General features: G+C 52.0%; 7 protein-coding genes across 7 annotated transcripts; 4 read left to right on the forward strand and 3 right to left on the reverse strand.

The window, feature by feature from the left end:
* Window positions 1–1,889: 1,889 nt before the first annotated feature.
* CABS01_07552 (uncharacterized protein) lies at window positions 1,890–3,762 on the forward strand (the record flags this gene model as incomplete). Its single annotated transcript, XM_060540914.1, has 6 exons — window positions 1,890–2,189; window positions 2,246–2,704; window positions 2,780–2,925; window positions 2,983–3,150; window positions 3,214–3,463; window positions 3,553–3,762. 6 exons carry the CDS (start codon window positions 1,890–1,892, stop codon window positions 3,760–3,762), a joined length of 1,533 nt encoding a protein of 510 aa, XP_060403082.1.
* Window positions 3,763–5,269: 1,507 nt separating this feature from the next.
* CABS01_07553 (uncharacterized protein) lies at window positions 5,270–7,013 on the forward strand (the record flags this gene model as incomplete). The annotated part of the gene is made up of 4 exons (XM_060540915.1): window positions 5,270–5,688; window positions 5,753–6,190; window positions 6,260–6,561; window positions 6,622–7,013. The coding sequence occupies 4 exons, from the start codon at window positions 5,270–5,272 to the stop codon at window positions 7,011–7,013; spliced, it is 1,551 nt and encodes a 516-aa protein (XP_060403083.1).
* Window positions 7,014–8,054: 1,041 nt separating this feature from the next.
* On the reverse strand, window positions 8,055–8,303 carry CABS01_07554 (uncharacterized protein; the record flags this gene model as incomplete). The annotated part of the gene is made up of 1 exon (XM_060540916.1): window positions 8,055–8,303. The coding sequence occupies one exon, from the start codon at window positions 8,301–8,303 to the stop codon at window positions 8,055–8,057; it is 249 nt and encodes an 82-aa protein (XP_060403084.1).
* Window positions 8,304–12,636: 4,333 nt separating this feature from the next.
* On the forward strand, window positions 12,637–15,757 carry CABS01_07555 (phosphatidylinositol-4-phosphate 5-Kinase; the record flags this gene model as incomplete). The annotated part of the gene is made up of 2 exons (XM_060540917.1): window positions 12,637–14,886; window positions 14,936–15,757. The coding sequence occupies 2 exons, from the start codon at window positions 12,637–12,639 to the stop codon at window positions 15,755–15,757; spliced, it is 3,072 nt and encodes a 1,023-aa protein (XP_060403085.1).
* Window positions 15,758–16,814: 1,057 nt separating this feature from the next.
* CABS01_07556 (uncharacterized protein) lies at window positions 16,815–17,474 on the reverse strand (the record flags this gene model as incomplete). The annotated part of the gene is made up of 2 exons (XM_060540918.1): window positions 16,815–17,009; window positions 17,241–17,474. 2 exons carry the CDS (start codon window positions 17,472–17,474, stop codon window positions 16,815–16,817), a joined length of 429 nt encoding a protein of 142 aa, XP_060403086.1.
* Window positions 17,475–18,455: 981 nt separating this feature from the next.
* Window positions 18,456–21,752, forward strand: CABS01_07557 (uncharacterized protein; the record flags this gene model as incomplete). Its single annotated transcript, XM_060540919.1, has 5 exons — window positions 18,456–18,706; window positions 18,860–19,219; window positions 20,354–20,970; window positions 21,048–21,138; window positions 21,239–21,752. The coding sequence occupies 5 exons, from the start codon at window positions 18,456–18,458 to the stop codon at window positions 21,750–21,752; spliced, it is 1,833 nt and encodes a 610-aa protein (XP_060403087.1).
* A 495-nt stretch (window positions 21,753–22,247) lies between these two features.
* Window positions 22,248–22,538, reverse strand: CABS01_07558 (uncharacterized protein; the record flags this gene model as incomplete). Its single annotated transcript, XM_060540920.1, has 1 exon — window positions 22,248–22,538. One exon carries the CDS (start codon window positions 22,536–22,538, stop codon window positions 22,248–22,250), a length of 291 nt encoding a protein of 96 aa, XP_060403088.1.
* Between the last annotated feature and the right edge of the window lie 1,787 nt (window positions 22,539–24,325).

Consider the following 24,325-nt stretch of genomic DNA (forward strand, 5'->3'; position numbering starts at 1 on the left):
GCCATAGTCTCAGAGCAGCATTACTCACATTCCCGACGACAAAGGGAGTTTTTGAGAATTACTCGAGCATTATTTGCATGGCGACATGTTTCTTTCATCTTCTGAGAGGAGAGTCTACTCTCTCCCACCACCTATCTCTAGGCTCACGGCCAATCTGACTAAATCACTACTGGGAGCTGGTCAGCGACTACTAACAGTCAAAATCCCTTCTGACCGTATGTTTGGCACGAGAACCACTCACCGATACTTGGGCACTTTCGCTCGAGTACAAGGTGTCGTGGCGTTCGCGCCAAGTAATCTGCCGTGCCTGAAGCGTGGGGGCATTTCGCGTCGCCCCAACATAACCTACGTAGCGCTACAAACACACTAATGGAAAAAAGATTCAAAGATACCAAGTAGTTCGAATGGTGTTTCTGAGACTAACCTCGTCGGCGTAACATCATACTGAAGTTCTCAGAAAAGAGGTTCGCTCGGGATCGTGAACCAACAAGCAAGATGAGGCCCTCCAAAGACATAGACCCAAAGTATTTCTGCACGAGCGAATATAATCCGAGACTATAACCTCATCTGGTTTCCTTTTGCCTTTCATCTGCATTTTTTTATTCACATGTTCGATATGTCTAGGAGGGAAGTGGCGGTCCACAATGGTTCATCCAAGGGGGAAGGGGGGTTGCTACTAGCACTTGCCAATGATGGAAGCGAATGTGTACTGCTAGCAATCGCTATACGGAAGCAATACAATATTGACAAAGATTCCGCGACAGATGTTTCTGTTGCAATACAGACACCTCTCGAACATAATTGTTGGGCCTCCGTATCTACTCGACTAATTCGATCATACGGCTGAAGCGTGATTTCCCTGAAAAGACATTGGCCTCGTTGCACAGAGCGTGAAGAGTGATTGTGCTGATTCCATTCAATAATCTATTACATCGGTTAAGAATCCGCACTACGCTCATGGATACACATCGATCCTCAAAAATGGTGAGACAGACTTGTGCGCGGCGATAGACCTTGACATTCATAAACAACACCTTAGTTAAATACTTGTGCTGCCGGAAAAGAACTTGCAGAAAGTGCTGTCAGGTGACCTGTCGATCAACGTTATTTGTAGGCCAATGACGAAGGTGACATTAAAGCGCAGGTGATAAGCATTGACGACGGCCTTTCGGTCGTAGGTGATGACCGGCAGATGCAGGCTCCGGAGCATCCTCAAGTGGGTCCGGAGGAACCTCTGCGTCACACCGGGTGGGGCCCAATTGCTCCGGAGATCGGTAGTGGGAACCATGCCGGCAGCTGTGTTGACAAGTTCCAGAAGCCGCCAAGGCCTTCAGAGTATTTCCACTTCGTTTGTATATGATTACGATCTAGATATAGTCGAGCAGTGTGCGTCCTAACTATTGCGATTTAGTGGTAACGTCTTGAACATGCTATAACATACGCAAGAGCCATGTGCAAACCGTGGTGTTCCTTCGGTCTCGGCGCTAGAATCAGTTGCAGGGAAACATTCTACCCTAAGGCAAGGCAACAAACTACTCGCATGTATGCGTCTCCTTAGGTTCATGAACGGTAATGTGACCAATGTCTTCTAGTTCCCGAGGGGCAACTGTGCGAGGCCTGAGACACCGGAGCATCCTCTGGATGCCCCGCAAGTTGTGATGTGTCGGTGCGAGCAGCGACGTGCGGAGTAGCCTGGAGCCAATATTCCTCAATTTCTCCACAGAGACTAGGACACCTCAACATCTATGCGAGCTCGAGACGATGTCCCTGGGCCAGATTATGGTAGTGCTGAGTCCCCGGATGTAGAGTATAAATGGACTGTCACCCAACGACCTACGCTATGATAACTCAACCACAATCTCGCACTAGAATCTTCATTGAGCGCTACCATGTTATCCATCGATTCTAACCATGTTGCACTTGGGCTCGTCTTGATCCTGTTCATTCTCCTAGTCAACTCACTGCGAGTAGCTTTCCGCCCTGGCCTGAGTAAAATTCCTGGGCCCTTCTTTGCCAGATTCACTCCGTTATGGCGCGTGTTCTTCGTCTGGAAGGGCAACGCCCATTCAGACTACCGTATACTTCATGAGAAGTACGGGCCAGTCGTACGAACTGCCCCCAACGTGGTTGACATTTCAGACCCGGCAGCTCTGCAAACCATCTACGGCATAAATTCCAAGTTCATCAAGGTATGTACAACAAGGAGACGGTCAATCTGACACAATCTAACACAATTATTCTTCAGTCAAACTTTTACAACACGTTGGACGCTATTTACGAAGACGAAAGGATGCAGAGTTTGTTCACGGCGATCGACCCAGAGATGCACAAGGCCCTCAAGCGACCAGTGGCACAAAAGTATTCCATGACGTCTATTCGAACCCTCGAGTATCTGGTGGACCCCTGTACGAAAATGTTCACGGATGCCATGACCGATATGCAGGGGCAGGTGGTCGACTTGGGCACGTGGGTACAGTGGTACGCATTCGACGTCATTGGCGCCATCACGTTCTCCCGTCGCTTCGGATTCATGGAGACCCGGTCCGACGTAAACGATGTTATCTCTGGCATTGAGACCGGTCTCATGTACGGCGGAATAATCGGGGAGGTGCCTTCTTTGCACAAGTATCTTCTGGGCAACATCACGTTGAGGAAGGTGATGGAAAAACTCGGAGTTCCGGATCCATTGCCAATAGTTATGAATGTGAGTTACGAGCATGAGATGTGCATTGTTGAAATCTTTCTTCTGAGCGTGTCCAGCTGACCTCAACTGGCAAAGATGGTGATGGAGGGCCTAGAAGATTACGATGCCAAACAAGACTCTTCTGAACGAGGAGATTTCTTGGCGTATTTGCGACGGGAGCAAGCGTCTACTGGTGAACACATCAGTACTCGAGATATGATGAACCACTTGATGGGCAATCTGTAAGGAAGAATCAATACTTTGTAAAGTGGCCTGCACTGACTATTCAATCAAACAAGGCTGGCTGGCAGTGATACGACTGGCATCGCCCTCCGAGCTCTTTTCTACTATGTCTTGCGCGACAAGCGCGTGTATGATATTCTACAGAAGGAAATCGACGAAGCACAAGCAAAAGGAGAACTGTCGCCCGTGGTCACGTTCGGAGAGAGCCAAAAGCTCGTATATCTGTAAGTCCCTTCAGCAACCTGGGCCTTTATGATTCACTCTCCTAACGTTGAGACAACACACAGCCAAGCATGCATCAAAGAATCCATGCGGATGCACCCAGGCGTATCCTACCCCCTCGAACGCATCGTCCCGAAGACGGGCGCCGAAATCTCTGGGTTTCACCTACCGGCCGGCACCATCGTAGGCATGAACGCCGCCGTGATCCACCGCGACCGCAGCATCTTTGGCGACGATGCCGATACCTTTAGACCCGAGCGCTGGCTCAGCGACGACATTGAAGCTGTCAAGACAATGGACCGGCATAACATGAGTGTACGTATGAAGCTTCTGATGAAGTTGACGCCATCTCGCCATCTCGCCATCTCGAAGGAATGTGCTGACCTTTTGTCCGGCATCTGCAGTTTGGGGCTGGTGTCCGTACTTGTATTGGCAAGAACATTTCGATCATGGAAGTTGGGAAGGTAGTGCCTCAGATATTGCGGCAATTTAGTCTTGAATGGGCGTCGAGTGAGCCGGAGTGGCAGGTAACAACTTATTGGTTTGCGAAGCAGTCGGGCTTGTTGGTTCGGTTCAACCCACGGACGCCAGAGATTATAGCTAGCAAGGAATGAGGCAGTGGCTAGCCGAGATACCGCAAGATTGTGTGCGGATGTGAATTCGCAGTTCTTCGGAATGTATCATGCGATGGTATGTCTAGTACTTAGATAAGCTGTGAGTCTGTGGCAAAGCTCAGCATTACGGTAAAAGGAGATTTTGGTGTAAGTATGGCCTATACGACGTATCTTGCACGATCGTAAACTCGGTTATGGATATGTGTTGCTCAAGTAGACTTAAAATCATTATAAATGGAGTGCGATTGTTTGATCATCGAAAATCAATTCATTGGAGAAAGTCCCGGACCGCTACTAATTGCCGAGGCCGAAACAAAGACGTCAGAAAGCGAGGAAGTACGAGAGCCCCATGGAGATCTCCCGGCACCTCCACAAGCTACCCCGCAAAAACGGGATCCCTAAGCCTCTTCGGGTCCTCTGCATATGTCCCGCGACCTACAGCACGAAACGCCGTGTCCGTCTACATACTTTGTAGCAAGTAGCTTTGACTTCTGAGATTCCTTTTGTCTTTTGCCAGACAATCTGTTCAAAATTTGACATTGGACACTTCTGGCCTTATTCTCTATCTGTTTGGAGGGCGTGAGGTCACGATTCGGGGTGTCATCAAGCTAGCTATCCAGGATCCTGATGCACTGGAGGCCAATAGCGACTGAGTTCCCGTATCGTCATGTCTGCCGAATCGCCTCGGATTACCACAGCCGACCATCATCCGTCAAGCAATACCTCGAGTCCTCCGGAGTCAGATGAGGGGAAGCTACGAGTCTGCGACCATTGTAGAGTGTTCGTTCCCATCCATCAACTCCCAACTACCCTCGTCTGAAGGAAGCTTCTGAACTGACATCATCTGCGTAGGAAGAAAACGAAGTGTAAGAGATTGAGCCGCTCAAAAACTCTGATACTCATCTCCCCACATGGCTTCGATTAACAGCGTGGTCGTGGAACAGGTGACCAAGTCCGTCCTGCGTGTGGAAACTGCCGTACACGTCTTATCACTTGTTCGTATACCAAAAGAAGAAGGAAACCAGGTAAATGTGTTGTCCTAAGGTTGCTTCGACTTTGTTTTCTAATACGTGTTACGGCGTTTTCCAGGACCTCCAAAAGGATGCACAAAACGACTCAAACCCTCGACTTCTACTGAACTGACCGCCTGTTCAGAGTTAAGTGGCCGAGCTACAGACACAACCGTTTGCACTGATGGCTCAGATGGTATACCATCTAGAGCTTCGAATCGAACAAGAACTAATGGCGATGCATCCCTTATGTCTTGGTCTGAGCATGTCTTGGGAAGACCCCTATCATACGGCCCGAACGTCAGCCTCGAGATGGAAACTTACCTGTTAGTGAACAACATTCAGCCATGAAGCAACGCGAAGTAAGACTTGAGGAACTAACAGAGCGCTCAAGATTAAATCTATACTTCAAACACATCCAACCAAACTATCCACTACTCGAGACTTGTCCAGACAGACGACTCAGAAGTGCGCTGCGCATGTCACCCCGCCTCAAAATGGCCCTGTTCACCGTGTCTTCACGCTTCGCGAACCCAGGCGTCATACCGTGGTCACCAGAAGACTTTGCTAACCGAGCTCAAAGTCTCTCGAGCGACTCGGAACTGAGCGTAGATGAACTGAAAGCATCTTTTCTCCTGTGCCTTCACGCCATGTCTGACTCCTTGACGTGGGCAACTGTCACCGAAACCACCAAGATCACCAGGATGGCTGATTTGTACTACACGATGTGCCTTGGAGGACAGCGTAACGTGTCTGGCAGGGCTTTTGATCTCAATAGCGAGAAGGACGCCGGCGGTGGGGATGGACTGGCAGCAAGACGACGGGACGAGGCGGAGGACTTGGATGCTGAGATGGAGGAGTGGAACAGGGTATGGTGGTGCATCTACCGCCTTGACTCCTGCTGCTGTGCCATCACGTAAGTCTTGCTTGGGCATGCCTGTGAAGTCATCGCTACTGTGCTAACACGGAAGCCTTCAAAGTGCATCACCAAACGCGATATCGAATCGCCTCGAAGAGAAGATCAAGCTCACTTCTGAATCACCTACCGAGTCCATGACCCAGCCGTCTCTTGACTCTGAACACAATCAGGACCTATCGCAGCACGAGTCTCTGAGCAGATCAACGCATCCGAAACACTGGCGGACGATGAAAGCCATCTTCTCACAGCCGGCATGTACGAATCAGAGCCTCTACCTCGGCGTATGCACCTTTGTGAGATCCGTCACAGAACTCAGATCCCTAGTCAAGTCCGGCCGCACCAAAGGCCTCGAGAACCGCCTGCGAGAGCTCGAGAGCGACAGCGCGGCCACGGCGTTTGCGTTGCCTTCGTGGTACTTTCAGCCCGTGAGGAATCTGAGCGTTGGCGAGACGGGAGGAGACCACGCGTCTCGGTTGAAGAATTTGCTCGTCTGGTCCTGGTAAGCACTATGATCCTCGCCCGACGTCGTGCCCGTATGAAATCGGACCAGTGAAGCTAATAGTTCCAGCTCCGACTTGCTACTCGCCATCTGTGCCGTGGAGATGAGCGGCTCGTCGACCGCGGCTGCTCCCGATCTCACAGCACACTGGCACTCGATCTTGGACAAGGCAAACGACGCGGCCGAAGTCGTCGGAAAATGGAAGCCCGCCTACCTTGACGTTGTTGACCCGTTGTGCTCCTACATTGTTCTTTTGGTCGGCGCAATCTTCTCTTTGCAAAGAGCGCTCTCGTCCGAGATGTCCCTTTTCTCCTCCCAGCTTGATCTGCTGGAGTTGTTTATGGAGCAGATAGGGAGCCGTTGGCCTATTGGTGAGTATCGCTCCTACCAGCCTCTTTCACAGCCCCTTCTTTCTAACATGTTTGGGATAGCAAACCGCCTCGGCAGTAAGTACTTTTCCTTCATGGTTTCCGAAGATGAACAAGCTGACCCAAAGGGCGGAAAAGAATCACTTCAATCCATACAGAGAAACTTGTCTTCAGGAAAGTCTACTTGTACCCTTGAGACGGCGCTCACCTATGTCCGCCAGTTGACTCACCCTTTCGATGGGCAACCTGTCCACCCTGTTTTGAAAGGTGATGCCCCGGGAGCTATTATATCGGGACCTACAGAGGCAAGGGACGCAAGCAACGGATGCTATTCTAACACGCATGAGGAGGGATATGGTCATTATTATGGCCTCGACGATGTTGATTTCGCGAGTCTGGAGGGAGTCTTTGGCGACATGGACCCGATGGACATGCTGCTGCAGGTAGGTTGTTGAGCAGGAGCGTAATAACGTGTTACTCCATTAATACATTGGTTATGCATGATCTCGGACAGCAAACGATCCTTCGGAGTACGTGCACAGGAAGGAACTTGCATTTGTGCCTACAAATACCAATAGCCGTATTTATGCTCGACAGAAGGCCGGGCTCATAACGAGGATATGAGATGAACTCAAGTCTCAAGTTGAGGGCCGCATAAGCTCTAGGACGGCAGGAATGCCATCTGGTGACAGGTGCGCCACATCAGATGCTGCGCATGAGAACCTTTGTGCTACCCGTGAAATGTTTGGAACAGCTTTGTTTTCTCACCCTGATCTAAAACAAACATGTGAAAGAGAGGCTGTTCGGCGCATGAGGGGGAGGGCGGCGACTTTGTTGGCTGGTAAGTGACGAACCAATCGTCTGTTGTTTTTCATCCCTTTGCCAGCATTAATATGATGATCCCCGGGGTTTCCAAGCAATTGAAGGAACTGGAAAGCTTTGTCGGTCCGTTGTTTGTAAATTGCAGGATGAGGCAGGTGAACGTGCTCGGAAACATTCATTTGCATTGTTTAATCGCGACCTGTCACGGACGATTCCGTTGGAGCTCTGACGTATGCACGTAAGGGCATGAACATGTTCTGGGGGTCGTAGTACAGGATTCAGTTAGGTTCAGGGGGGATGATGAGTTCAGATTATCGTAATCCCGAAAGAGCCGTCGTTACGAACTGCACTGGGAGGCCTCGTGTTGGCGAGATGAGGAGAAGATGTATGACGGGAGATATTGTAGAACAGAATGGAAGAGTGAGAGATATCGGGCAAGATGCCTCAAAACTTCGATTCAGTGAAGCTCAGAGTGACAAGTCGCTGAACAGTCGATAACCACTCTTATACGAACGAGTATTGGGACTCAAGGCATCAAACATGTTCGTGCCCACGGCCAGGCCTGCACCGCATAGCATGAACGACCTTATTGCAAGCGCCCCTTTCCGTGCCGTGCCGCGATGGGGGCCAAAGCTCTCGATGCAACCACTAAATTTTTTTTTTACTATGTTTTTTTATTCCTTAGCATTACTGAATAACGCTCCTGTTCTGGCGGGTGGCGGGCAGGAAAGGGTGCGAGCGGCAGTGAAAGGCCAGGGGCACGCGCGTAAACCAAGGAGGTTCATCCCAGGCGCGGGAACCCGGAGCGGGTACGGAGCACTATAAAGTAAAAATGTCAGGGAAGGGACTTGTTGTGTGAACAGCTTTCTTGGTTCTTCTGGTGAAAGAACTGGGCGGTGGGTGTCCGGTTGGTGAGAGGGCATCCCTGGTTGTGCTACTAGAGAAGTTCGCGGCAATGAGTGAAAGATTGAAATTGGGGCTCAAGAGTCTGCTGTGGTCCATTCTCATGTTCCACGTGCGGCACGACTGGGCTCAAGTGGTGACCCTATGAGTGAGAGCGTAGGTAGACAACAGAATTGATGGGCAGGTAAACCATGAGGTCATTGCATTTTTGGCAGTCCCAAGGGATCGTCCACGTTCTGGCGATCCAGGGTAAATCAGGGACTGTGCATGTTTAGTGCAGTTGTAACGGCCAGGACTGGCACAACGTCACGGGGTTTGGGCTGGCACGCTGGCTAGCTTCTCATCAGACGGTGTGAGTGAGCGTGTCTGCGTGTGTGCCTCTCATCTTTCCCCGAATCTCCGAAGGGCTCACTATCAGCAATCTTTGGGGGGGACTGGCGGTCAGGTTTCTAGGGGCGTGTGGTGCGAGTGTGATGTCTGTTGTGTGATTTGTGGTGCGTGATGTGACCTTGGACGATCTTGGGCGCCTGATGAGTTGGCATCCGTTTTTGGCACGCATACGCAATCCTTCTCTACCCGTCTTGGGGATCCGCGGGCGGTAAGACCTAGGCTGAGAAGGTTGGAGGACTGAGACTGGACATTTGAAAAGAATGGCGGTGGCTACGGCTCTGGCTTCGGCGACGTGATTCTACTCGGAGAGGAACTTGCCCGAAAGGTACCATCTGAAATATGCTTTTTGATAGAGAAGATGAGGCTATGTATAAGCTCTATTCATATCGGTATGGATACAGGTATCTCATTGAGTCATGGTCCGGCGCGGCCCTCGGGATGCGGTAGCTGGCTAGCTGCCGCGAAATCGCAGGTGGCCAAAAGCTGATTTCGAACAAACCAACTTGGACGCCTCGGATCCATGTGTGATTGGGCACTTGTTGGTTCTTGTCTCTCACGAAAGATCCATGGCTGCCCCTGAAGGGTGCTTAGGTCAGTCCTAGACTTGAGCAACGCAACGTCTGTATTCAGGACGACAGTCGGAATTTGGAGGAAAGAGGTACAGAGGGCGAGGCAGATGAAGGGAGGCCCGATTAACTGCTGACGGCGATCGGGCCCGGGGTTCTTTGGGTTCCCGTGCCCCGCGGCACTAGTGGTGATATGAACAGTGGACTGGAGGACGAGTGAAGGTAAGGCAACGCGGAAGTCAATATCGCCATCTGTAAATGCACACCTTGCGTGTTTCGAGCCTCTCTCGCTTCTGTGAAGCATTACTACGAGGGGGATATGTGTGTCTCTGACAGGGTGAGTCTACTTTTCCGATAGACGTGAGCGCCGAGGCCACATGCCGACTGCATTTCCACAATCTCCATCGTCTTGTTCGTCATGTTTTCTATTCTGGAACAGAAACCCCAGAGGATCCGTCGCTTTGCGACAAACAGAGACAATCAAAGGGGGCCGACCAGGGACGAGATGAGGGCGCAATGTCCCAACGGTTGGTGGTGCACCCCGCTCTGCAGGCTGACAACGAGGGTCTTCCAGCTGCGCAGGGGAAAGTTTTCTGCAATCTGTTGCTCTTGCCTATACGAAGGAGAGGGGAAGGGGGGCCCGCCAACGGGGCGGTCATGCATGTACATAGAGTGGCAGGTCGTTGATATTAAGGTGTTGACGGGGGGAACGGGATGGTTCTGGACAAGTGTGTCTGTATGCGACATGTCACGCGTACAAATGTCCAGGGGCATTTGATCCATTGCGGCTCCCTTTGGGCCTTTGCTTTGGTGAAAGCTGGCCCCTCACTCCTGAGATCTCGGAACGAGTTGAAATATAGTAACGTGATAGCAGAGGGACTGGACCGTGTGAGGGGCGAGGGAAGGGGATGAGACGTGGTAATCGATGTACCGCCATTTGAGCACAATATCAATATCTAGCGAAGTGCTATCGAATGCATGTCTGATTTCGCGGCGGCATAGGGATATGCAGGAACAAAACAGGAGTGTGGCTGTGAGACACACTCACGGTGGATCAGTGCAAAAACCTGTAACTTTGGCAGTGACGAGACTTGATGATGAAGTGATGGGATAGGGATATGTTGGATATGAGGACTCGGGAGTTCCAACTTCCAAGGGTCAAAGTGAGGGCAGGTTTAAGGAGCTGCATGCATAGTGAGGCTCAGTCGACGATCCAATGCTACCTACCGGAGTGCATATCCACGTATCCACGGAGGAGGTCGTTGAAAGGGGAACAGAGGTGGTGGGTGCTATGAATAGTACGGACATGAGAGTGGGAAAAGGGGACCGCTTATGTATGTACGTGTATGCAAGGACCGCGGGGTCTTCCGTCCCATGATTTTGACGTCTTATGGAGTCAGGGCCATGGTGGTGGCAGAGAGGTTACTCGGGAAGAACTTCAAGAGATGTATCGACGGCCATCGGCGACTGGTGGCATATTTGAGGCTCCTTCAGGCTCCCCCTCCCCCTTCGAGACGCCTTCTACGGCCCTTGACAAGTCGAGATTGGATGCCGTGGCTTGGTAGTCGAATTTGACCCAGTTGGCCGGAAACACGGCGTCAAGCACGTCTTGGGGCTGGGCTGGGCGGCGGGACTTGCTGCTGTCCCTGTGTGTTCTTGACCAGTGAACGGTGACCGTGTCGGCGAGAGCGAGACGGGGGACTCACCAGGGGCCCTTTGGCGGCGAAAGATTACCTAAGTATGCCTAGCTTCAATGTTTGGTGTAACTTGGAGGAGAATTGGGACAGTGAACTCTGAAAAAGAAGAGAGAGAGACACAGCGAGAGAGAACAAAAAGCGAAGAGGTCGCCGGCTCATTTCGAGCCCCGGCAACAGGACCCAGAGACCGGTGGGCGGCCAAGCCTTATTGGGCCATGGACCCCACTACCGCAGCCCCGCCGTCGGCCACTCAGAGATGCGTATTTCTCTCTCATTTGGAGAGGTGGATCTCCAAGTATCTCTGCACGTAATCAGTGGTGGAGGTATACATATCCGCCCACTCACCCAGCCCCTTCCCCTTCCCCCATTCAGGAACATGGCGCCTTACCGCCTAAGGTACCAAACCATCCAGAAGCTTAGGTAAGGCGCGGGAGGAAGTGGGCAACAGGGCGAACATCCAGCCGGCCAGTGGATACCAGAGTACGTACAGGGAACCTGTGCACCCGCCTCCCACTTTCATTTTCTGCCACTCGCCCACTGAAGTTTGAACTTGCCATCACTGCCAGCGTCCTCCCGAGTCCCGCCCCTCTGCTGAACATCCTGCTTTCAGGTGAATTTGAGGTGGTAAACCTTGGAGTACGTACCTCTTGACGGACTGTCGATGGAAGATAACCTCCACTGTCCTGTCCACGCCGGGCTACCAGCGTCTCTCAGTGGTTCTGTGTTGTGATCAGTGGTACCGTCAGGGGCCCGGTGGCTTTCTTTCAGTGGGCCGGGCCGCCTGTTCGGCTCTTCCTGATGTGTCTCCAGCGTCTCCCTCCCGGCTGATGAGGCCTGCCTACCTCACCTGTGACCCGTAGTTTCGTCAGGTACCTCACGGTACTGGACACTGCCTATCTGTACGTAGTACTGCCCTGCAAGACGTCTCTTCCACCAACGTGGACCCGTAACCTTGTGCGCTCTCGCCGTCTCTTTGACCTGAACCTCTCTCATCGTCAAAACCTCTCTTCCCCGGCTTTCCTTCCTACTCCCTCTCTTCATCCAACCGGCCACCACCACCCACCTCGTCATATCATGCGCCGCGCCGCCGTCGAGACATGCCCGAGCCATTGATTTATCCTCTCCCGTCTCTGTCTCTGTCTCCGTCTCCGTCTCGACTCGCAACCCTCCGCATCTTCTCCGACGCTTCCTCCTCTCTGTTCGTCTAGTCCTCCATCCCGACAAAGACGAACCTGACGACTTCGACCGCCTAGTCAGGAGCGACGCATCGTCCCCAATTTCCCATCTTTGCTCCTGGTACTCGTCGATCTTCACCATCGACAGCGACAACGTCGACCCCCGTCAATTGCACGCCTAGCGAAAGTACGATACCCCCCAAACCTCGACGATCCATACGAACAAACGGCCGCATTGATTCGACTTTTGCGTTGTTTTTTCTTTCATCGGAAAACAATGTGCTGAGACTTTGCTCGGCCTGTTCTGTTTTCTTTCTTTCAATCCAACAAACGAACCATCCAAGGACTCGATAATATCGCCATCCTGCCGCTGATACCCCCACGAACAACCAGGAGAAACTAGAGACAAAATAACGACATCGCTCAGAATAGTAGCAGTAGCCGTTAACACCCCCCCCCGTCACATCCACTCCCACATTCAGCTACGTCCAGCCTCCCGACGTCTCGAACCCCGGCCGACCGACCATGCCCACCTACCTCACCCGCGAGAACGCCCCCGTCTACTCGCCAAATTCCGACTTTCTGGACCTCGACCCAAACAACACGCTTGATCTGTCTGGCCACAAGCACCCAATTGACGGGCTCTCCCATACCCTACCGCTTCGCCCATCGCGCTCAAACAACCTCCATGATAGCTTCGACGAAAGCTCAACCTCATCAACCCACGCCTCAGACGTCTCTGATTCCATCCCCAATCAGATGAATGGGACGAGGCCGACTAGCATGAGCTCGTTGCCCAACGGCTCGGCAGGGGCCGGAGGAGGCGCAGACTTTGATTATCACGACCACGACTCTCATCACCACGACCAGTACAACGATTACAAGAACCAGAAACACCCGTTACAAAATGGACACACCGTCACCATGCCCGACCGGACAGCTCCGCCGCCGCCCATCACTATCATCAAGAAGCCATCTTCCGATACCGAGCAATCGAGCCCGACGGATAACTACCTTACGCCGCCATCAATTGGATCGCCTGCGGCTGGATCCATCGATCATACCATAAAAACAAACGGGACTAGCAGTCCCAACTACGCACCTCCAGCAATACCGTCACAAGGTAGACTTGTCAACGGCCACACAACGCCCGTTGCAGCACCCAGCAACGCATCGCTGTCCCCAGATCCCACCGCCAACAACCAACCGGCATCACCGCAACGCTTCTCGTCTCCGCCGCTTTATCAATCCGGTGGTGCTACCCCTAACGGATCGACACCGACGGGCCTGCAACCGCCAAATGGCGGATTGAAACATCGACATACGCTCGAGGTTCCCGGCACCCAATCCAATCGCGCTTCTAAAGATGGCTCCGATACGGGCTTCTCCAGCGGTCGCTTCTCTCCCACAAGCACCACGCAAAGAGTGCGTAGGGCGTCCCTTAATCTGGTGCGGAGAGATACTCGCTCCATGCAGTCTGATGTACCGCGTGACGAGGTGGTGCCCGACGAGGAAGCCCTGCGCTGGGCCGAACATTATCGACAGAAGCGGGCGAGTAAGAGGAAGAGAAAGGAAGAGGAGGATGACGATAGAGTCTTGGTCGGCACAAAGGTCGATGAACATCACACCAACTGGGTCACGGCCTACAACATGTTGACGGGCATCCGTGTCTCGGTGTCCCGCACGAACGCGAAGCTCGACCGGCCCCTTACGGATGCTGACTTTGAGGCAAAGCAGAAGTCGACTTTTGACATGTACGTCAAGTCCCGTGTTACCCACGTGCTTTGCAAGTTTACTAATTTCTTCAGTGCCGGAAACGAGTTGGTGCCCTCGGCGAAGTACGATTTCAAATTTAAGGATTATGCGCCGTGGGTATTCCGACATCTACGCGGCCTGTTTCGCTTGGATCCCGCAGACTACCTCATGTCTCTGACGGGCAAGTATATCCTGTCCGAACTGGGTTCCCCTGGAAAGAGTGGTAGCTTCTTCTACTTCTCCAGAGACTACAAGTACATCATCAAGACGATCCACCACGCCGAGCACAAGTTCCTCCGCAAGGTCCTCAAGGACTACTACCATCACGTCACCGAGAACCCGAATACGCTGCTATCTCAATTCTACGGTCTCCACCGTGTCAAGATGCCCTACGGAAAGAAGATTCACTTCGTAGTAATGAACAACCTCTTCCCTCCCCACCGGGACATCCACACCACTTTCGACTTGAAGGGATCTACGATTGGCCGCGACTATAAGGAAGAGGACCTGGACAAGAACCCTCGGGCGACGCTGAAGGATCTCAACTGGATGCGCAGACAACGAAACCTCGAACTTGGCATCCAGAAGAAGAAGCTATTCTTGGAGCAGCTGCAAAAGGATGTGGTCTTGATGAAGAAGCTCAAAATCATGGACTACTCTCTGTTGATCGGTATCCACGATTTACAGCGAGGGAACGAGGAGAATCTTCGAGGAAAGACTCTTCAGGTCTTCAACCCCGGCGGCGAGCAAGAAGATGGTGAGCCGCCATCGGTTCTCTTGCGAACGCCTTCCAAACTGGAGAACGCTCGCAAGGCGCGGGAGCTGCGCAATATGATCAGGCACGAACGGCCAGTGCCCATGGGACAGACTGCAGCTCAAATGCCAGACGAGCTCGATGAGGGACATAGCAGATCGGGATACATCTTCAATCAGGACGATGGTGGATTCCAGGCGACCCATGAGGACAACTCTCCAGCCGATGAGATCTACTACCTGGGCGTCATCGACTGCCTGACTCACGTATGATTTCTTCCCGCGCTTGCTGTTTCATTGCTAACTTATTGTATAGTACGGAATGATCAAAAAGATTGAGCACTTCTGGAAGGGACTGACAAGCGACAAGACCAAGATCTCCGCTCTTCCCCCTGAACAGTACGGCGACCGATTCTACAACTTCGTCGAGGGTATCACGATGTCCCCTGAAGAGGCGATTAGAGAGAAGCAGCGGAAGGACCAGGAGCAGATCGAGGCAGCTGCAGCTGCGGAGAGACAGCGTGTTGCCAGCTGGAGCTCGAGCATGCGCCGGAGGTCGGGGACAAACAACATTCCCCCAATGCCCGACTACCGACCTCCGCCAACCCCGCCTAGCGCTCCAATGTCACCCGAAGCACGCGAAACCGTCGAGCGAGCCCAGCAAGATGCCCGAAGATCCGAGAGACACGGGGCTTCCGAGCTCAACGTTCCAGATGTCGTCCTGTCGACAACCAAAATGAACGAACGGCGAGAATCTGGTGGCCAAGGGGCTCCTATCTTACCTGTAGTTGAAGAGGCAGGAGAGGCTTCATCGCTAGGCGGCAGAAGCAGAGACGGGGCAGCGAGTCGTGATGGGGATGACCACCGACCGGCTACCCCAGCGAAGCCTGGTATGGAGAGCAGATTCGCCGGACTCAGGGACTATGCGCCGCCGACGCCGCCCAAGGGACATCATCTTAAGCCCGAAAGTCAAGACAGCGGCTACGGGGCGCTGCCCAACGGAAACGGTTCGACAATGAGCAGAGAGGACTCGCTTAACATCAAGCCTCGCCTTAGCAAGGACTCGCTGGATAAAGCCTTGCCGCCGCTGCCAAAGGAGGCTGGCGGACAGAGCAGCTTCCGCATGGGCCTGGCCTAGGGCGCAAGCCGCCTCTTGCGGAACAACAGCAGACGGATCCGTGGCGTTGGGAGTAAGAGTGGGAGCAATGACGAAGCAGGGGACGACACGCGACGGGAAGAGAAGGGTGGATGAAGCATGAGGAGCAGAGAGGGAGAGAGACAGAGACGGGTCGACAAATCAACAATTGCATCAACGGGGTCAATGACAATTTCTGCAAGCTCGTTCAACGAGGTCTCACAGCGACCGAGGCAACAGAGAGCCGAGACGAGCCACAGAGCTTTTTACTAGTGTTTTCTCTCATGGATGATACCACCATTGCATTGAGCATGCTTCTTCTTTTTTTTTATTCAAACCTTTTCATTTCTCTCTCCTCACACCTTTTTCCTTTGGTTTTATTATCAAACCTCTTTTTTTGTTCTCTTGTTTTTCGCCCATACAGAAAGTCTCTCATACATAAAGGTCATCACGTAAAAAATCATTGTTTTCCGCCCCCGGTGATGACCAACCTCTGCTGGGAATCAAAGGCAAAAGGGAGAAAAAAAGAATTAGGAGTCGTGGGATGGGATTGGTGGAAAACTTTACAGCGATATTCAAGAGGGCGCTTTTTATTCCCTTCTCATAATATGGATGGGGTTGGGTGCGTCTAGGTAGCACAAATAGAAGGTCGGTTCTCAACTGTGTCGAAGACAAGTTTGCATTGTGATGTGTTTCTCAGTAACGTAGATGCCTGGCTTTTGAAAGTAGCCGTGCTTGGCTTATTGATGGCTAGTGGTTCTTTTGTCATCGTGATTTACATTATTCTACAGACGTTATTCTGAATCCCGCCGGACCCCTGAGGAGTGAAGTTTATAGAAACACAGTGTTGTACACCAGCGAATAATAGCTGGAGGAAAGGGAGGTCTTCTGGTATCAAAGGGGCCATATACAGTTGCCGAAAACTCGGTATCGTCAGACAGATTAGCCAGAGAGAAGAAAGCTGAGGTTCCGCCCGAAATCTGACTGGACGTGGTGTTTGGTTGGTTCGTTGGTTCACTTTAGACTTGTTTCTTTGTCTTGAACTCGAAGGGTCTCCGTCTTACTGCCTCCTCGAGGCGAGCATATCCTGCAGATCGACCTTTGTTGGCGTCGGTCCCTTGGAGGAGGAGGGGGCTGAGGGCTGGTCGGCAAAGGTGGTGGTGACGTCCATCTTGATTGCGTTTTCGGCTTCGAGCTGGGCTATGCGCTGCTTCTTTTGGAGGTCTGCTACGCGCCATTGCTTAAAGTATTTTACCTAGAAGAGGAGGGTTAGTGTTAGTTTTGGGTTTGTTCGGAGCGAGGGTCTCCGTTCGAGGTCCAGAAGTTGGTGTTTGTTTCAATTGTCTTTGTTGCGTGAACCGGTAACAGCTTTGGTCAAAGGTCCTGCCGCTGGGGTAGCAAGAAGCTACACCCATGATCGCAAGGAGCCTAAGGACGACTGCGCAAGGAGGAACGGGATTCGAGCAGGGGGGGACACGGCACGTACCCAAGCAGCAGCGCAATCCCGCTCAAAGACCTGGTTCTCGGCGGGACAGGCCTTGCGGGCTTTAGCATCGTCCTTGAGGGCGTCGACGATGACGTTGCGGTCGAGGCAGCCAAAGTATGCGTCGCGGGCCTCCCAGCACTTGCGGCGTTCGCTGCGGTCAGGGGCGACGGCTCCCGTGCGGACTTCTTCGGCGCGCTTGGCTTCTTCGGATTGGAAGGAGGAGAAGAGGCCCATTGTGTCGACGAGAGGGGGACGTTCGGGTTTTATGGTGTGGTGTCAATATCGGGAGGATCGGGAGGGGATCGATGGATCGTGAGTTTGGTGGTGGGTGCCGGAGGAAAGTTTGGTTGAAGAAGCAGGCTTTTGACGTTATGCGGGTTGATCTGGCGTATGCGCTCGACGAGTGGCGGTTCAGATAAAGTCTTGACGACTTCTGTAGATCTTGAACAACGCCGCGAAGTTCGAAGTGGAGGGCCGGCAGAATATCGAGCGGTGGCCTAGAGTGGGATAGTTTACTCTACCGGGGTGGCTCTGTCACGGCTCAGCTCCAATGTGAGCCTTGCCTCATTCGTCCTTAGCGTGGCGGGTGCCGATTGGAAGCTCTGCCGTTGCGATTCTAGGCAGGCACAGGCTCACCGGCGCGCGCCGCAGAAAGACAGAAAGTGTGGCGCAAACTGGCCCAGCTGACTCCAGCCACCAAAACTGTCAACATCCCGCTGCTTCCCTTGTGGCACATCCTTCCCAACGTGACAGCTTGGACGCAACAAACCACGAATCACATTGAAATACGTTCAAAAGACGGAAACGATCCCCACGAGAACGAATCGACGCTGGGGTCTGACATTTTACGCAATTTCCCCAGCCTTTGATTGCCAATAGGGACGCAAGAGCTTATAAGCGGCCACGGAGATTTGCTCCAGGGAAGAAGGGATTACGACCGGGGGGTGGTCTGGGAGTTTCTTATTGCGAACCGCAAAGGAAAGCTCGATCATGCTCCGCCGGTAGCGAGATTCGCAAGACCAAGAACAAGACAGAGCGCACGACCGTCTTTCGCAACGACACCTAGACAAACTCTCTCTCCCTTCCTTTCGACGACGACCACGAAAACAACGACTCATTCAACCATCTACATTACTCCAGAAACCTACCTACCATAGCGTTCCTCGAAACCCGAAGCAACCAAACCCTCCGAAACAACCGTGACCTCAACCCGCCATGCCCCGCCGTCGCAAGCCGCCCCGGCCGGGCGCCCTCAACGACCTGCCCCCACTGCGCATCGCTTCGCAGATCGCGGCGTTACAAGGACTGTACTATGCCGGAGCACTGGTGTTGATGCTCTTCTCAGCGCTCGTCGCTGGTACGGGGTTCACGTTGGATCTTGTCTTTGGGTGGGAGGCTGTTCGGGGGGATACGACGCAGGGGTGGTTGGGAGCATTCTTGTGGGTTCTGGATGGGGGTTTCTGCATGTGAGTTCTCCCCTTTTTCTCCGTCCTTCATACGGGACATTTGGGCTGGAAGCATGTGGCTTCTGGGGGGCTGGAGCTCGTTGGGTGAAGTGAGAAAGGACGCGAGCGAGCAAGGGCATGAGCTTGAAGACCAGCGCTAACATACAACAACAGGGCTGTCGCAATCATCATCCTCATCGGCCGTTCAAAGCTCGTACCCGACTTCGCGCTGACGATGCATGGTCTACACCTCGTTGTCACGAGCTTATACACCGGCCGCATCCCACGGAACGCAATGTGGTGGGGTGCCATGGCGGCCAGTTCGGGTATCTGTGTAGCGTTGGCCGTTTGGGGGTCCAGATACCGCGAGCTGAGGCCCATATCGTTCGGCGGTGGAGGCGGTGGAAATACCGGGGGCGGTGCTGGGAGCAGTGGTGATGGTGCCGCGCAAAATGGTGGCACCGGAGACGAGGAGGATGGGCTCGGGTTCTCCAGGGGACGTGGACGTGGAAGGGGGAGGGACGGGGAAAGCGGGTATGAGATGGTCGGGATGGATCATGAGAGACGGAATTCTTGATTGAGCTGAGTAGCTTTGAGAGAGGGGAATGGCAGCAGAAGGGGGTTTGGGACTAGCCGCGAGGCTGGAGGGTATGACACATCATTGCTTGGCGTTATCGGGATGTACGAGTATCGAGGATAGATGATCCGGATTGTGTACAGTTTGCATGGCTGTGATGACGCAGGAATAGACACTTGGAAGGCCTTGAGGCTTATTGGGTTCGAATGGGTTATAAACATCCTCAGAATCATTGTGATGCCGATTCTTTAGGGCTGCCAGGCTCGTGAGAGCCAGGTATCAGGTTGCCTGAGGTCTGCCGAAGTCCGTCAAACATAAGCATGTATTAGACTAAATGTCTGTAGACCATGTTATACTGGGAGTCAAATAAGGTAGGCCATGGAATACTATCCTCGCTTGGTTAGACCACTGTGTTCGTCGAACCCCTACTTCGATAGTGGTCGGCTGGAGTTTCGTGATGAAAGAAGAGGACGCTGCATACCGAGTCTAGCGGTTACCAAATGTGAACGTCGGACGATTTGCTTTTGAAGCTGATCAAAAGGTTGTGGAGAGATGTGGTGATCCTGCAAGGGAAGTGGGCGAGGGAGGCTGAGAGTTTAAGCCCAGTCTCCCAAGTATCTTGTTATTGAAGAAAGTAAATGCTTGTGAGTCACAAGTACGAGAATACAGTTTTAAATGAACAGCGTAGTGTGTACCCATTACTTGAAATGACATGCTTTTTCAAGCCTGCCATAAGAGAAAGATGACTGTACTGCTAACTGCTTCCCATCGTAAGCCCAGTCTCAACCTCCAGGACCTGCATTCGTGGGGCATTGAGGCTGAACCGAGAAGAGGCTTCCATTCCTCTATTCCGAGATGTGCATTGCCGGAGTTGCACCAGAACTCGTAACTATTTGGAGGTCTCACACATGGCCAATTGCAACCGCATCTACTGCTGACGGCTTGGTGAAAATGGCGAATCGCATATCTTACCACAAGCAAGGGGAACGCCACAGGTACTTGCAGCTCCAGCCTCGTCCAAATGTGTTGGAACATGTCTTGCTATAGATAAAGTAGCCATCTTATTTATACACTGATCTCCCTCGATACAGCCTCGCGTTACTCTCGCGTCTGATTTTCTCTCGCAAGATGGTCGATTCTCTTTCTTCAAGTGCCATGTACTCTCCTATCTTGCTTTCACTGCGCAGGGCTCCGATTGCTTCTAATGAAGAAAGCAACGATTCAATAGAGCTGTCCCCTCAACAACCCTCAACACCCGTCGAAGAAGAATGCGGTTATTCTTTCCAGGAGACCAGAGATATGTCTATGAACGACGAACATAGGGCCTTCCTTGCCCCAAACATGGTAGACATCTCTGATCAAGAGACTTTACACCCCACGTCAGTTTCGGAGGTGTCCTCGGTGGACTCGGAAGAAGAGCTTCCCCAACAGTTGACCTTGAAGCTTGCTGAGAACGAAGTCCCAAACCACGAGCAGCCAAATACACCACCGAACAGCGGATTATCCGTAGAATGGATCTGGTCAGTGTGGTGGGTAGAGATGTTCAGCAGCGTTCTAGCATTGGAGTGCATCTCTGCGATAGTTATTATCCTATCCGTTTACCGAGGGCAACCTCTTCCCAACTGGCCAAAGCTCATATCAATCAACTCCTTGATCGCCGTCTTCACGGCTGTGTTCAAAGCTGCGCTCATACTTCCTGTCGCCGAAGGTAAGTCTCTGTCTCTCGTCGATGGGCTGACGGTGTTTGAAAGGCATGCAAACATTCTAACTTGTGATGGTCATTAGGCTTAGGACAGTTGAAATGGAACTGGTTCGATCGATCTCAAACGCTAGGTGATCTCGTCTTGTTTGACAATGCGAGTCGAGGGCCGTGGGGGTCAGTTCTGTTGATGAAGAGATGCATTCTTCTGCCGAACATTAGAGGGTAAAATGTGTACTTAATCATTGTTGAGGTTGGCCTATTGACGATTTGACAGATATTTGGCTGGACTTGGTGCATTCATCACCGTTGCAGCCCTTGCAATCGACGCTTTTTCCCAGGCTACAATCAACCTTGGCTCTTGTGATATCACGGCAGAGTTCGGTATAGCCGAAGTGTCTCGGACGAACAACTATTCGGGCAATCCTCAACAGCGCGACAGCTCCCTCGATGCTGCCCCCATCACCTCGAATCAGAAAATGCGGAAGGCTATCAATAAAGGTCTTGTGGACCCTGCAAAGGCTGGAGAGCTAATCAACTTCGCCTGCACCTCTCGCAACTGCACATTCACGCAAGACGGCGGAGGAGGCTACTTCTCGTCTCTCGGAATATGTTACTCTTGTAAAGACATTACAGACAAAGCCGTCTTCGAACCTTTTACCAATAGATCAACACCGGCTTCCAACGTTTTGACGTGGTACCTTCCATGGAGTAAAAACAAAACTGACGAGAGGATCCTCCAAGGGGAAGGCGGTGGTACACTTCTGGGATGGCACTTCGCGGGCGTCTAGATGTTCGATAACCTGTCACGATTCTCGAGTGACCAATAATGATCCTTTTGATGTTTTTTTGACATCCATATTTGTCCATGGCCGCTGTAGCTTTTACCCTATTTTGTGTTCATGTTGTTTAATCAAGTCAAGACACCAGATATTCAAGTCGCAGCGTAAGTTGGGATGTGTATCAGGTGAGTGGTCACATGTATTCAAGCTGACTGAAGTGGAATATGCAAGTATATTCATGTTGGTATCCTAGAAGACGTTACGCTCTAAATCAATAATGCATCCCCCCCTTCGCTCCAAGTCAGATGCCTTACTATCCCTTGAAAACCAAAAAATATTCGGTTTTGGTCAATCACACGAGAACCTAGCTCAACCGTTTGGTGATTTTGCCTATTTCAAGCAGCTGTGACCTCTTGGAACATTGTAGCATTTCAACTCCTTGTTCCTAGTGTAAGATGTAACGTTAGTACTTCTGCTTCCCTACGAATTATGATAGAAAGTAGTCTAACCTGCGGGGCACCCAGTAATGCAGGTGTTGGTCTGGCCTGTGAGGGGTCCTTTGCAGCAGTAACTGCCGCCGAGTGGTCGAATGTGGTCATTAGAGACTGATTGTGTGCAACCGTTGCATGAACCGCTTCCGTCGGGGAAAGTCCAAGCTTTAAAACAGCCAAAGTTGGAACATTGACTTGTGCCAGTGGTAACCTGTAGGTCGAAGAGCTCGGTCTCGTCAGGGCCGCATGCCGCGTAGGCATGAGCTGCGAGGAGAGCAACGAGAGGAAGGAGTTGGAACTTCATTTTAGCGATGGTGGTTGTGATGGAGAATGTTTTGGAAATGAAAAAGAAGTTGAGACTTGAGTGATGGTTGTTCTGGACAACACATGAAACTACGGTAGGATCCTTTGCCCTTTATACGAGATTCATCTATAATGGTAGGTGGAACTTCACGACTGACTTATGAATAGCTCCATTAGTGGACCGCTATGCCGCCATGCTCGATGGGGAACGCATAAGCGCACGCAACTTGTATCGAATCATTGCAAAAGTTCCGTTTCGTAGACTACGACTTCCTCGCGTTCGGCTGGGCTATGCCGTACGCCAGACCGCCTAAAGAGCGCATCACGTTCTACGCTTCTACGTAAAGGAGGCTGTGCACCATGATACGCTCTAAGGACTCCAAACAAATGGCCGGAGCTTCCAATAGTTAAATCGAATCATGCTACAAGCGTCCCTACGGAGAAATCCTGCCCCAGTACCTCCTAACGATCACGGTGCTTGAGTGCAAGAGACGAGAATCATAAGAGAGATCTTCCAGTTGTAGTCGTAGTGAATAAAGTTCAACCCTCTGACTGCTGTTTTATCTCTAGGCCCCTGAAAACTTGTCGCAGGGGAGACCACAAGGCAATACCATGGGCGCATAGGGGCCCATCCACGCCTCATGAGCATCACGATTCATGACCGCCCTCGCTTTGCCCGGGGATGACCGATCGTCCCGTCCTTTGATGGCTACTGACCAGTAAATACCGCCGGCACTGGCCTAGAATTCTTTCCTAAAGAAGTCGCAGGAAGTAATCCCTCCGTTCGGGAAACTCCCGATATAATACCGACCAGATGAACTGGGGGGATCTTGGCACTCCTTGTTTCGGTGGGACGAAATAGAGTTTGTGTCCCAATATCTAACCGGAAAACCGGCTTTGACGGGCGTGTAAAGACTACTGCCGGAGAGTTGGTTTTCATGAGTCGACAGGAATTGAATACGTGTATAACCCATTCTCCGGGCTCGGTAGAATCAATCGCCGATCGCATCAGGTTTGTCCGAGTGAGTCGCCCATGTATGAGTGCAGGGAGACAGTGGCAATTTGCAACTTGCTATTTAAACAGGCTCTCCATGAGTTTCCGCCAGCATCTGAGCCAAAGTTAGCAGGTTCAAACTTGACTCAAGAGGGAGCGAACGGCACGGTGTGTCAGTCCATGTGGCTGCTTCTGTGACTAGTCTGTAGTTGTTTTGTGTTGGATGGTGTACAATACTGCGGCTTGACCTCGTCAGGAGGAGTATTGACTTGTGAAAGTGGGCCAGGGGTAGCTCGCTCGGATAATCCCATCAACATCAAAGCGGAACTCTTGAAGGTGGAAAAGCTGTCCGTTCTTGGGAGGGCACATAGCTGATGGCAATTGTAATTCAGATTTATGGTAACTACGACATGAACCATAATCTTCTCGTTCGAACCAACTTAGCCCAAAGCAGAACTTTGACAACACGAGACCTATCTCCTGTCTGAAATGATACGGTCAGAAAAGTTGAAGAGCCACGATGAGAAGTTCAGTCTCATCAGTGATTTGAGAGCTTACACAAACGAAGACTTGCCTAGCAAGCGCTCCAGCACTTCACGGTCTCAAATCCGGGCTCGCGGCAGCAATAGTTTTGAGCCACAAGCCATTGATACTTGATCTCGCCCTTTCTGCAGCCGTTGCCGGCGCTATCTGTGCACCTTCCACTAAACAGAGACTCAGCATTCCATCTTAGGGAACATATGCACGACTTGGGCTCATTGGCTTAGCATGGGCAGCCAGCTGAGACGACGGAT

The sequence above is a fragment of the Colletotrichum abscissum genome (assembly GCF_030869225.1).
Source record: "Colletotrichum abscissum strain IMI 504890 chromosome Unknown Scaffold_16.1, whole genome shotgun sequence".
Taxonomy (NCBI): domain Eukaryota; kingdom Fungi; phylum Ascomycota; class Sordariomycetes; order Glomerellales; family Glomerellaceae; genus Colletotrichum; species Colletotrichum abscissum.